This window comes from Mytilus californianus, unplaced genomic scaffold (assembly GCF_021869535.1).
Source record: "Mytilus californianus isolate M0D057914Y unplaced genomic scaffold, xbMytCali1.0.p SCAF_10, whole genome shotgun sequence".
In the NCBI taxonomy this organism is placed as follows: Eukaryota; Metazoa; Mollusca; class Bivalvia; order Mytilida; family Mytilidae; genus Mytilus; species Mytilus californianus.
The window spans coordinates 15,258,436-15,272,358 of NW_026262582.1; the positions used below are offsets into that span (position 1 = coordinate 15,258,436).

Below are 13,923 nucleotides of genomic sequence, written 5' to 3' on the forward strand. Positions count from 1 at the left end.
GGGTGGTCTCAGGTTATCTATATTGGTTAGCAGATCCAGCTTATTATGTGGTGCCCATAATATTGTTCATGCTTGAGTTTATGATCCCTTGGTATATAACTGTATCTTTTTAAATCATATGTCTACTGTGAATCATATACATGTCGCTTTGCCAATCTGTAAGACATTTTTTTAAGTTGTAAGAACTTTCATAACGGTGCTTAATATGTCTTATTACATATATTTATCAGCTTAACTGCAAGAAAAGATCACAACTGTATTTCACTTCATTTTCAGGTGATGTTGACTATCAAGTTCAATCTTTAAACACTTTGACCGAGGCTCTTGTTGACAAAGAAGCAACCAAAAAGGCTGTATGCAAAAAAATGAAAGGGACATCTGCCCAAAAAAAGGGTGACATTGAAAAAACTAAGTAAGTGTTTGAGGAGAATTCAATTGTTCAGATTTTATGAACATTGGATTTATAATGGCTACAAAGGCAATCGTCTTCTTGACATCTTTATTACATACTAAGAGTATGGAATAAAATACACAATAGAAAATGCAAACATCTAGATTAACATGAAATATATAAAACATACATTTTCCAAATACCATGATCATTATGTATTTATCTTCTCAACAATCAATTATAAACTGAGTTCTCATCTATTCAATTGATTGCTTATCTGTTTCAATAATTATTCTAGACTAAATTTGTGACAAAATTCAGATCATAAATTCATAATCAAGTCTATAATGCAATCTATCTTTTTACACTCGAGGTCTATATATAGAAAATGAACAATTGTGTTAAAAGCGAATGGAAATGTGTAGTTATCATTTTAATATACAGTCAAACACAAACATACTACCAGCTGTTTAAAAACAGATTTCGTTTTAATATAACTTTATGGACACAGGGATTATGTCAAAGAAACAACAACCCGACCAAAACGTAAAAAACAACTCAAGGTTTCACATTTCTCTGTGTACTAAATAATAAACTTTTCAAAGCAAAATGACATGGAATCAATCATTTTAAAATTAATAGCATCGTTAGAATACTAACTATAAAATCATATACAATCTACTTCTTACTGGTCATAAACTTGAAACAATCCACACTACATGTTTATCAGAAAGCTAGGTAGAACAATTGACTTATAATTATTGATGTACAAATTACTATTTAATTTGGCCTTACAATTCGACTTGGTCCTTTGTTTTATTATTGATATGTATAACATTGCTATTCTCATTTATTTTCCAACGGTTTAACATGCTCTATTTTGTTGTAGCTAGGAAACATTTGAAATTATTGAATACAATTTTTGTTAGTAATGACATAAATTAAGCATTATAGTATTAACATATTAAAACATTTAAAAAAAAATATTTAAGTCAATAAAATAAAATGCATTCTTGTAAATTAAGTCTTTTATTTGCTTAGATTAAGTGATTCTTATTAAAACTAGAATAATTAAGATGGTGTCATTATATAAAATTGTGTAGGTAAAGAAATGTCCTATAATAATAAAATTGCTGTCTTAACTTATATTTGCAGAGAAATTGTTGGCCATGTTATAGCCGAACTAAATAAAACTAATGTAAACAAGGCAATGCATGGGAAAGTTTTTGAGGCCTTTTGGAAGACAATACAGACAATGCTGCCAGGTAATGATTTATTAGACACATGACACGTATTATCTTAACTTAAAACATATTTGATCATTTGCTTAAAAAATATAACCTACTTGAGACAACAAACAGACCTAGTCCAATGTAATAATTAGCCAAGTTATCTGCTTGACAAAATCATCATTAGGAATAGGTATTTGTTATATTAAATTATATCCATTTGTTCACATCAGTATCTTTGCAAAACATTTCAAGAGCAAACTGTATATGTCCTACTTTTAAAGCATTTAAGCACCTATGTAACATATACAATTTTTGAACGAATATCTAGAAAAGGCAGTTTTTCAAAATCAGTATAATATTTCATTATTTTTTTCATTGAAATGGTTTACGAATGGATCCTTTCTTTCTGTGCGTAGATTTGAAACTGCCATCATCATTAACTTTACGCCCCCGTTTTTTCAGAACACACTTTCGGCTTACTGAATAGTCATGATCAGTTTTTGGACTTTTGGATTTTCTGCTTGGAAACAGCGGTTGCTGCTTTCGCTTTCTTGTTGTTTTGGAAAAGTTGGTTGTCCTACAAATATGTAATGCCGTTGTGAGTGCTTGACAAATAGCTTTCTTTTTTTTCACGTCAATTGTCTGGAAATTTTTATTGTTTACATATAAATTGATTTCCTCAATTTTTCTTTTAATAGCCTGGTCGGTTGTTTCTTTGTCTTCAATTAATTGTTGTTTTGTTTCATCAATTGAGGTAGACTCTATGTCAGGTGATGGAACTACCAGTTTTGCTACCATCACACAAACACAATGTTTACCATGGCTATTGGCAAAACATGTACATTTGAAAGAGGTCAAATTAACAACTGATACATTTCCCAATCTTGACAAAACCTCTACCTGGTTGTTATCTCTGTCATAAAAATATTGTTCTGCATTAAATACATCCATTGCTTCTGATCTGCGCTCTACAGTAAGGTCGATGTTCCTTTTAGAAGCAATCAATTCAGCTAAATGAACATGCTCACACATTCCTGAAAAATAGTAGAGAATGGAACATAAATAACTTGTACCTTTATGGTTCACTTTCAATTGTACAAACTTTAAACAAAACCACTAATGAACGTTGAGTAAAGATTTACTTAAATTGGATCGCATTGTTTTAGAAAATTTGATGAGGAAAATGATTATTTGCACTTGTATAACCTGATGACGGTTGATAATGCCTTGTTGGAAGACAAAAACAATCAAAACCGAGGAGACTCGTAAAACCATAAGACATTTACAACAACAGTAAAAAACAATAATCAACAACACGAATTCCACTGAATACCTGAAGTGAAATTAGGTGCTTTAGAAGGATAAGCATTTCCGGGAACCATATACGGTACCCGAAATTAATAATCTTGATTTCAACAATTCATACTTGATGGTGTACTTTTAAACATTGTTGGACTGACTTAAGATGCTAAAAAAATACCTCTTGTTGTTGCTGCTGGACAATTGCACACTTCATTGACAATGTCCACATTATAAATCGTCCCAAATGCTGTCTGTGATGGAACAGTGCATTCTGTGGATGAAGTCCATTGCACAATTTGGTCGAGTCCTGCCTTGAGCATATTCTCTGCTGTCAATTTACTTTTGTCTCCCCTTTGTCCTCCCATATTTTTCAGGCGACCAATCTTTGCGAGTTCATCCAGATAGCTAAAATTACGATGTTTTTTTTAATTTATTTTTGGTTATGAAAACATAATTCAAAGATCTAATAATAAATTATTTCTTAAAAAATTGAATTCACAGTATTTAATATTCAATGTATTTGCATCTTAAATTAAAATGATCTTTCTAATTTCAGACGATTCAAGTGAACGATAAGAAGAACAGGATTGTGACAAATTTAAACTTACTTACTCATAAAACATAGTTACATTTCCATGGAGAAGGAGTAGTAAGTCCTCTACTCTGCTATTGGCATACCCACCAAGGAAATGGTATTTCATGCCCAGGAAAAACCTGAAAATGACAAAATGTTAAGGACTTTGAATTTATGATTTATATTTGAATGTACAAATAGAAAGTACATAAAATATTAATGTGTTAACATTTGAATGTTATAAGTAGCATTATATTTTTTTGTTTTAATATCCTCATACACATCAGGTTTTGCTAGACTACATTTTTTCATTTTGTCTGCTTTTATGTAATTATCGACTTGCATTGACAATTATGATATTTGTATTAAATTTGCATAACCCTATCATGAAAGAACGGCAAAAATCCTCTCCATATAGTTAAAAATTGTAAAGTTTATATCATGCTATGTCTTTGGTTACCCATGAAGAAGTAGGATTTAGACAAAGTGTAATACTTTTTATAAATCAGGTCATAAAAACAGAGACAGTTCAGAAAATTTATCCCCAAAATAAAATATACTTAGTTACTATTATCAAACAGATGATAATTAGATGATGCTTAAAATTTCGATCTTGTAAAATATAAGGTGTATAGTAATAAAATGTATTAATAACCTTTCAACTAAGTTATTTGTATCTTGATCTTCATGAAAAAAATGTCTTCCATAGTTGGCCCATCGACATCCCCACTTGTCAGTACACCAGTTGTCTAACAAGTAGTCTGCTATTTGTTTGGAAGGCATCTTCTCTTGCAACATTTTAACTTTTTGAGAAAAGTCTTCTTTCTGATGAAAAATTATATTGACACATTTCTTTTGAGTATAAAATCAGATTTTATAGATTAAACACGCGTGTACTCATAAGCATTGTATATTTATAGGTAAGATCTTTAAATCGCATTAAGCAACTATTTGTACTTTCTAAATTATTTTACTGCTTTAATTCAATAGAGATTCATTTCTATATGTTTCAGTGGTTTTTTTTTCATCTTTTATCAACCAAAATTCATTGATTGTATTTTTTATTATTATTATTATTGCGTTTTAATTGACTCTATTTGAAAAATCTTGTTGATATGATTTTGATATTAAAACAATTACAATGTTGGAAAAGGAGAAAAAGATCCCACTGAGGTTTCATTTCTACAGGGATTTTTCTTATAATATAAACATATCAATAACCAATCGTGTTTCATTGTGAGGCAACACACTCGTGATTAATTTTTTTAACAATGTTTCACATCCTCTGCATATAAAACTGTTATTATCAGAAGCAGGTCAAGTTATACTATGTAAATTAACATTCACCTAGTACATATTAAATATTCGAATACATTATTTGAATTTGTCAGGACCAACTCAAAATTATTGACCAATTTAAAAATTATTATATTTCACTGTGGTATCATAGGTTCATTATATTTTATTTGTCTTAACTATCACGTTTGATTACCTTGGTACATATTTTCATAGTTCTAATATAGTCAATAACTTTTTTTCTGGTATGTGCGTGCATGGGTCCTGATACACCAGATTCTTTTTTATTCAAAAATCTGTACACAGCCTGTAAATCAAATCATTTATATTTAGTTCATGTCTTAAAGATTCTTGATAATAATAATTAAACATTGTCTTGAATATATCATGACTAATTATTTTTCAACAAGATAATATTTGATCTATGAAAGTATTAATGCGAAAGAGTCTATTTATTAATTCAAAACTGACCTCAAGCTTATAAACACAAAAAAAAGATATAAAATGTTAAATCCAATGCAATTAATACTTATTGATCCAAAAGAGTGAAACTTCACAGAATAACTCTCATTTAATAACTGATTTTTTTCCCATAAAGAATAAGGTAAAATGTATGATACATATATTGAATAATATAATACCTGTAAAACATGAAACCAGCAAAGTAAAACAGAGCTGTTTGGGAATACTTCATTAATTGCGCTGATTTCTTTGGTATCTCTGTCTACCATAAAAGATCTAGTAAACAAAATGTAACACTGCAGTATCAACAATCTATATCTTTATCTCATATTGGTTTTATTCTATAATACTATTTGTTAATTTGTAAATAATTATGTAAATTCTTTTTTTTTTATATCAATTAGATTTTTAATTTGTGATTAAAAAGTTTGGAAACAAGCCTAAAAAAGCTTTAATTATTATGTTATGTATAAACCTGACTATGCTTTAATCTTAAATGCTTTGGTTTTAAAGCCTTGCTATAGATCACACTCAAAAGATTTTAAGGAAATTGATGTTTTTGTAAGTTTCATTAGTCCATTAGAAAAATATTATTATGCAAAAATTATTTATCTAATATTCTTTGCCAAAATTCAACTGAAATTATTGTGGACCTTAATTGTATTAATTTTGATATGCATGAAAAAATGTTTCTTTAGATGAATCTTTCATAGCATTGTCTATTTGTCATTTCAAATAACTATCACTGCACGAATATGTGAATAATGTCATAGTTTAACCTGTAATTTTTACAGCCAAATTAATTAAAACATATAATTGAATGGTATTTATTTATCTTTTATATCCATATCAGATTTGATGTTGACTCCGAATAATGTTACTAATTGTAAACAAATAATAAGACGAAAATGAAAAGTGTTAATAAGCAATGATATTGAATTCGAAATATTGTCAACTTTGATACCCACAAACCTTGGACGGAAATCAAATCCATGATTTTCAGCCGTAGTCTTCAGAGATCTCAGAAATATTTTGACAACTTCACCAGTATCATCTGACGAGATACAGTACGAAAGAGGAGTGCCTCGGCCTTGCTGTTCATCTCTTGCAACAAGAGCATAGAATGAATAACCATAGGCAGTTAATCCTTAAAACAAACAAAAAACATGTTGTAAGTTTATTGTCACACAGTTCAATTCTTTTAAACGTATCAATATTTTAAATTGAAATTTCCATGATTATATACAAGTATATACCTTTATATGTAGCATCTAAAAACACAACATTTTCTGCTAGTTTCACCATTCTTTTTCTTTGTGCTTCATTCTGGTAAATAATTTTTAATGGCTGTACTCCCCTACAATGTAAATGTTACATATTTAATGACCAAAAGTATGAGTATGAATTATATATTTTATGTTGAAATCATGTCCATTTAATGGAAAAGAAGACGACAAACTAGCTACATTGTACTCATATTAAATAACCTCTATTAAAACTGAAAAAGACAAAAATGTAAAATATATTGACAAAATATATGACTTGTGAACAAGTGTAGCACTAAAAACACTCAAAAGGATAAAAACCAAAAATACAAATCATCTATTATGAGAAGTCAGATATACGTTCAGTCTACAGAAAACTCATCTGTACAGCTCTCATTGAAACATTTTACAGACAAAATCATATACGAAATTGGACAGACGAGACTATAAAAACTATTTGAACATAAGGCAATCCAGTCATGTCTGAAGAACAAAACAGGGTATCAATCAGTAATTTCAGAATTACTCTTTATCAGCATTATGCTTATATCAGTTATTAAAATTTACAAAAGTACATTATTATATAAGAATAATTACTCTTTCAATTCTTGGTAGAAAATTATCTCTTCCTTCAGTATTTGTTTGCATAGCTCGTGTACAGCTACAGCATCATTCTGGTGAATTCTAAAACAAATGAGGAAATATCATAGATCAATACCAGTACTGACATATACAAAATCAATGTCAACAGTACATCTGTATAATTTGACCAGAAAACACCAAAGTTAATTTACTGTGTAAAGTGCATGTTTACAATCAGATTGGTAAAAAGATTAAAATGGTGAATAAAGTAATGATTTTAACAGACGAACCATTGGGTTTGCAAACAGTGCATCAGTTTAAAGAACCACAAACCAAAGGCTGTATCTATAAATGTGATGGAGGTAACCAACGTCATTTCCAGTGTAAGGTACTAAATACCAAATGCTCTTTAAATTTCACTTTACTAAAGTATGTAGATGTAAGAAGACGGAACCAAGGATATACTTTGTGTAAAGCTATCATTTTTTTTTAAATTGTCCAGATGTGACCAAAGTTGCGGTGAACAGTGGTAACCAAAGTCAATATATGTGTACGGTTTCAAAAGGGATATAGATTATATACATATCTAAAATAGACATAGGAAACACAAGTATGATTAAGGTAGCCCTAGTCAATACCTGTGTATCATTATATATATGTTTCAGGTGACCAAAGTTAACAAAATGGTGAAAAGTGATTATCAAATTCTACAAACATTTAAGGGTACAAGTGGCGACCCAGGTCCATATATGTGTTCATTAACCAGAGGTTACCAAAGTCTGTATATGTTAAGTGTTATCAGAGGTAGCAAAGTCTTTGTCAATATTAAGATTTGGTTCAAGTTATCAGAGGTAACTGAAGTCCGGATAATGTGTTATTTTTCGATGACTGGATACGTAGAGACAAATATAAAAAAGAAGATGTGGTTCGATGACTGGATACGTAGAGACAAATATAAAAAAGAAGATATGGTATGATTACCAATGAGACAACTATCCACAAAAGACCAAAAATGACACAAACATTAACAACTATAGGTCACCATACGGCATTCAACAATGAGCCTGTTTCTTTGGATTTTTTAGAAGAACAAAGTAGTAAGTACATATTTTAAGTAAATCTTTTGATTATGTTTTGATACCTTTTATCCATTTTGTAACGTTGACATATATTCTTAATGTCAACTGGTGTCAGATAGTATCTTCTATCGTGCACATCAAAATGCCCTTGATCTCTAGCCCATTTTCATGCTTTGCACAATATTTCCATGGGTTTTTTCCCCTATTGATAATGAAATAAAATTAAATTCGTGTCAATTACAATTAATTTCAAATTTAGTTAAAATCTTTTTGAGCTTAAGGATTTTTTCAAATCAACACAAAATATGTCGTTGTATCAATACATGTCATTGTAAAAATATATGTCTTCTAGAATATTTTATCATCAATGCTATTCAGCTTTAAACTGGTTTTTTCATTAAAATATTTCATACAAGCGTCCGATATTTATATAAATGCATTAAATGACTCTCTGGCAAGCCAATTTTATCCTAATCATTTTATTTTTGATTTATTTCAACCTATTCATTCATTATAATCTTTGCAAATCATGAAAAAATGCGCCGGAAGACAAACACAGACATCGAAAAGAACAGAATGGTTGAGAAAATATTAAACTCCAATAATGTCAGCATACACAATTTTTATTATCATTGTGTTTATAAGAGTGCCAGCAACTTATAATTGAAAAATAAGTCAATTCGTTATGAGCAATAAATTATATATAATACCGACGACATGAATACCTGATCAAGTAAAGCATCTATATAAAGCAGTAAGCTGTGATCTGGGCGTGATTGGTGTTTTTCCTCTTTTATCTGTAAACTGTGTCCATTGTGTTTTAGTTGTTGCCGAATTATTACTGCTTTTTTACTCAAATGGGTCAAAAATCTGTGTAAGAAGATATTAACATGCCCTTTAATGATTTTTTTTTACATGTACAACGTCACTGGTTATTACTGTTTTGCCAAACGTATCATTATTATATTTATTACAACAGCTTGTAAGCAATATTTAAGATCTATCGGACTTGAAGAAAAGGATTATTTTTTCTAAAAATATGTGTAAGGCTACTTCGAATAACTGCTATGGTTGTTGTGTTCTCCTTGTAAATTGATAACTTATCATCAAAATGATATATACCAAATTCTATATAATTTGATACAGGGATTCTCTATATAATAATTTCAACCATGACAGGGTGTATTGACCCGCTCATCACATGAAATGTCAGGTAAACTAGCCAGAAACTCATGAATGGTGTATGCCCGGTGAATACCTGTTTAAATGTGTTTGGTTTAGTAATATGATAAATGCATTTAATTCCCACTCTCAAGACACGGACAAAAGGTTGCTTAACTACAACAAGGATGTTAGGATCAATAAATAATGATGTTCAAACGCTTAAAAGTTATAAATTAATTTATAGTTTTGCATTATAAAAGAAAAGTAAAAGAGATAAATGAATATTACATTAACATAACATACTGGAATGACACATATGCCTGACAATTATTTGCCCTGGTATTCAAAGGACCTGTTTTTTCCTCTTGGTTTATTACATCTAAAATAAACATGATAAAATTTAAACAAATATGCATCTTAACTTTATAGATAACCAAAGAGAAAAATGTTGTGCAATATTTCAGAAAATTCATAGTTCAATACGTTTAAAAGCTTTCGGAACTATCTGTTATTAAAGGCCATACTATAATTACTGAATAAACTATAAAACAAAACGTATATTATTGAAAAAAAGCAAGAGAATAACATACAACCAGAAGTCAAGATTATACAACTCATCTCTTTCAAAACTATACCAATATTATTTTCTGTCACAAATGTATCTTTTAACTCAGCATTGTCTTGCAAATTTGATATGCAAGATATGTAAATAGATTCTTTAAGAATGTTTACGATTGTTACTAAAGTTGTTCTCTTTTTCTATTTATTGTTTATTTGGAGAAAAACAAGAGTGGATTTATTTCAAGATAAAATTCCTTTATAGATTATCGACTTAGATGATTAAAGTTACCTTTCACACCTGTATTGCAATGTGGTTTTATTTGCTTTCCTGTGAATAAAATTCCCTGTGATTGTTATATCCATTAAATGCTTGGTTATGACGTCTTCGTTGTCCACTTCATTTCTGTTGAATGATAAGCAAAAACTGAAGCCAAAGTCACAAATGCTAGCTGATAAAACACAACAATATGTTTCAGTGTAATAGTATGACCAAAAATTCATCCATATATTCAGAAACATTGGAAAGAGTTACACCATAGTATAATAGACTTAAATTGTCCCCCAACAAATGTAGTTCTTAAAAATGATCCCTTTGTTAATACAGTGATTTTTATATTTTGTAAGACTATTTGAAGTTCAGTAAAATTATTCTGAATAACAAACAGAGTTATTTTTCAATAATCTGAAGGTATATGTTTTGCTGTGATAGATATTTATTTTCTTTTAATTCTATTGAAACCATTAGGTCATAGGAAGAAGGTAGCATATAGAAATTAGTTGATTTCAAAACTATATATTTTCGATTAAAATAAAATTTCCCATACCTTAAACGTCTAACAATGCAATCAGTACCATTTTTCCGTTTTTTGATGAAGGTGGATCTCACAAACTCTACGAATGGCATATCTAGGGTAAGAAAAGCATATGTATTGCTATGTAGTAACACTAGTTTACTTGTTATAAATTTAAAAACAAATGATGACATCGATGAAAAATACCAACAAACGACCTCTGCACAATAAAATTAACGGTACCAATTTTCTTGCACCAGATGCGCATTTCGACAATACATGTCTCTTCAGTGATGCTCGTTGCCAAATTATTTGAAATCCAAAGCTTATATAAAAGATGAAGAGCTATAATCCAAAAGGTCCAAAAAGTATAGCCAAATCCGTGAAAGAAATCAGAGCTTTGCATGAGGGAGATACATTCCTTAATTTATAATAATTTCTAATATTTTGTAACAGCAAATTTTAATAACACAAAAAAATAGTTGCATATGATATATTTGAACGTTTCAACAGGCGCAAACCTGCACATTACACGTAAAACAGCAGTAAAACATTAAAAGAAAAGACGCACTATAAAAGCAAATAATTGAAAATGGCTTAACTCTGACAAAACAATTAACGAGTTACAAAAAATACAATTATAAACATAAGTATACTTCGCGACACAGTATTAATACAATAATAAAACGAATTTGCAGTATAACATAGACGTTACAGTTAATAATAAAAAAGGAGGACACATGATACAACTATTGCGACAAAATGACGTTAGATAAACCACTTTAAATTTCGCATGTAAAGTCAAATTTAAGAATAATAATTTTGTCGTTGGAAGTACGGAGAAATGGAAATAAAATGTGTTTTAAATGCATTGTTGACTTTCGAAAAGCCTTCGATAAAGTCATGCTCATTGGTAGTATCTATAAACTGCAACTTTATAATACAACTAATTATTTTTTATAGAATATTGACGTCTATGTATACTAATGGTAGGTTATGTATAAAAGTGGATGATAAAATGACTTTTACTTTTTATAATAAAATTGAGAATAAAAATGGGGAATGTGTCAAAGAGACAACAACCCGACCGTAGAAAAATACAACAGCAGAAGGTCACCAACAGGTCTTCAATGTAGCGAGAAATTCCCGCTAATTATAAGTTATTCAAATCATTTTAAAATCACTGATGATAAGTATGGCTAGTGAACATTTCCGAAGGAACAATATTGTACCTTCAACATCATGTGTCATTTTATAGTTGCTGAGTTCTTCGTTGCACACATCAACAGGAATAAAAAGGTTATCATCATTTGTTGCATGCTTATCATTCGTGTGGTGATCAAGTTTGCCACTGTCACCTAAATTTGTTGTATAAACGTTACAATTAACAAAAAAAACGTAATAATTTATAATTAATACTAGTTTATCTGTTAAAATAAAGCTTTTTTTGCATCTGAATGTATTTGCCAATTAGAAAAACTTTGCCTCTAATGCTGATTGATATCAATGCAGTAATTATGCAATCGAATTATGTAAAGTAAACTTATATAAATATCACATTTACAATACTTCCTTTAATACTTTTCTTTTTCAAAAACAGTCTACAGTGAAAAAACGTAAAACGATTTAAGGTAGATCATTACTGAATTTTTTTCTCAGACATAATTTTCTTATACATAGCCACAATTTAGTAGAAAATCAAAAGAAAAAGGGTGAAAATAAATCTCGTTTTCTTGCGAAAAATGGAAATTTCATTATCATTCCTTTAAAGAAAATTCACCAAATAAGTTATCTTCCGTTAATTAGCTCAGTTGACAAATTGAATCAAACAAAGACTGATATCCGGTTTTTACAATAACACTTATTTTTTCAATGATATAATGCACTTATTTACATTTATCAAACAAGAGTTTTAAAAATGAATAGCATTTATGTCTCAAAATTTGCAGTTTTAAATAAAGAACTTTGTCGCTTGTGTGCTGCTATTTTACAATTCAAGATGGCGATATACAGATATATAGTGATGATCTACCTAATTCAAAGATATAAGGCTTAAAAATGTGTTCCGTCTACGTAAGACTCATTAGGGTCGCTCCTATCGAAAATGTGAAAATGCCTAATGAAGAACAAAGTTAAAGTAAACTTATTTCATTTCGTTTTGCCAAAAACAATTTGATAAAATATCAAATATATAAATATGGACATTTTACTGATTCTATGGTATTTATCCCTTTCTGAGCACAATATTGATCAACATTTTACCAAACGTGGGTCATTTGATCGAAGTCCTTCCTTAGTCGAAATATAATAATGACGACAAATATTTTGCTTTCCTCTGAATTTTATATAATGACGTCATTGGAATAGGTGATCATGCCCGATGAAGTCAGACAAGAAGAGCATGACTTTTTGTAAATAATCTAAACAAATTATCAAATTTTATTGGAATCATTAGATTAACAGATTCCACAACTATATCTCGTGTTATAAGATATTTCCCAACTATCAACCGTAGACATTATTTTTTTAACATAGATTTACATATGCGTTACTTTAAACTATAACTGTAAAGGTATCTCTTTATGAGAGATAATCATAAATTATATAATTTCTATTATCAGTTACCTTTTGGCTGGAGTGACTGGTAGTGGTTTTCGAAAATGTGCCCAAGAAGAATAGGATTACCGGAAAAACCATCACAACCAGTTACCCAAAGGACACTATCCTCATTATTGGTACTGGGGGCACTGGTGACAATAACTATGTCTCTCTGTAGCATTCTGGACATTCCAATGACCACAACATGGTCTGCGTACTCTCCATTCTGTAACATCCTGTCACAGTAGTCCGGAAAATTGTCTTCAACGAAGTTTTCTAATAACACAATGCCTTGACTGCCCTATTGATTGAAAGAAAGCTACTTACATAAGTCTTTATTAACTACTGTACATTGAAATTGATTAATACAAAACAAATACTTTTATAACTACATTTTATCAAAAATCATCATGATCATAACATACATTTTTTATTTATTTTATTGTTTTTTGTCAATACCTATTATTTAGCATTGTACTATATTAACTGTAAATGATTTATTTAAACATCTGCAGAAAAAAGCATTCTGGTTGATATGAAAGTCTTAACTGATGCTTATTCTTTTATCAGTTTGTAAATCTTTAAATATTAAATTGCATTAATCACAGGTATTACGGGCAGTTACG

At 29.5% G+C, this 13,923-nt stretch overlaps 2 protein-coding genes and 3 long non-coding RNA genes across 6 annotated transcripts in view; 1 reads left to right on the forward strand and 4 right to left on the reverse strand.

The window, feature by feature from the left end:
- The window catches only part of LOC127717680 (uncharacterized), a 28,370-nt gene extending 22,292 nt beyond the window's left edge, over positions 1–6,078 (forward strand). The window contains exons 3-5 of one of the 2 annotated variants that reach the window (XM_052223437.1): positions 277–412; positions 1,547–1,656; positions 3,482–6,078. In XM_052223437.1, the coding sequence (XP_052079397.1) occupies positions 277–412; positions 1,547–1,656; positions 3,482–3,501 (266 nt within the window). In that variant the 3' untranslated portion in view covers positions 3,502–6,078. Of the gene's footprint in view, positions 1–276; positions 413–1,546; positions 2,643–3,481 lie in introns of those variants that run through there. The other variant, XM_052223435.1, reaches the window with a different exon arrangement.
- LOC127717677 (nicotinamidase-like) overlaps positions 1–13,923 on the reverse strand; it is a 165,781-nt gene that overhangs the window by 76,443 nt on the left and 75,415 nt on the right. The window lies entirely within an intron of this gene.
- On the reverse strand, positions 3,094–5,094 carry LOC127717682 (uncharacterized). Its single transcript, XR_007989292.1, has 3 exons — positions 4,992–5,094; positions 3,538–4,324; positions 3,094–3,330 (listed from the first exon to the last, which is right to left on the reverse strand). It is a non-coding gene; the product is annotated as an uncharacterized LOC127717682 (long non-coding RNA).
- Positions 8,352–9,702, reverse strand: LOC127717684 (uncharacterized). The gene is made up of 3 exons (XR_007989294.1): positions 9,651–9,702; positions 8,909–9,053; positions 8,352–8,385 (listed from the first exon to the last, which is right to left on the reverse strand). It is a non-coding gene; the product is annotated as an uncharacterized LOC127717684 (long non-coding RNA).
- LOC127717686 (uncharacterized) lies at positions 9,703–10,957 on the reverse strand. The gene is made up of 3 exons (XR_007989295.1): positions 10,733–10,957; positions 10,198–10,311; positions 9,703–9,726 (listed from the first exon to the last, which is right to left on the reverse strand). It is a non-coding gene; the product is annotated as an uncharacterized LOC127717686 (long non-coding RNA).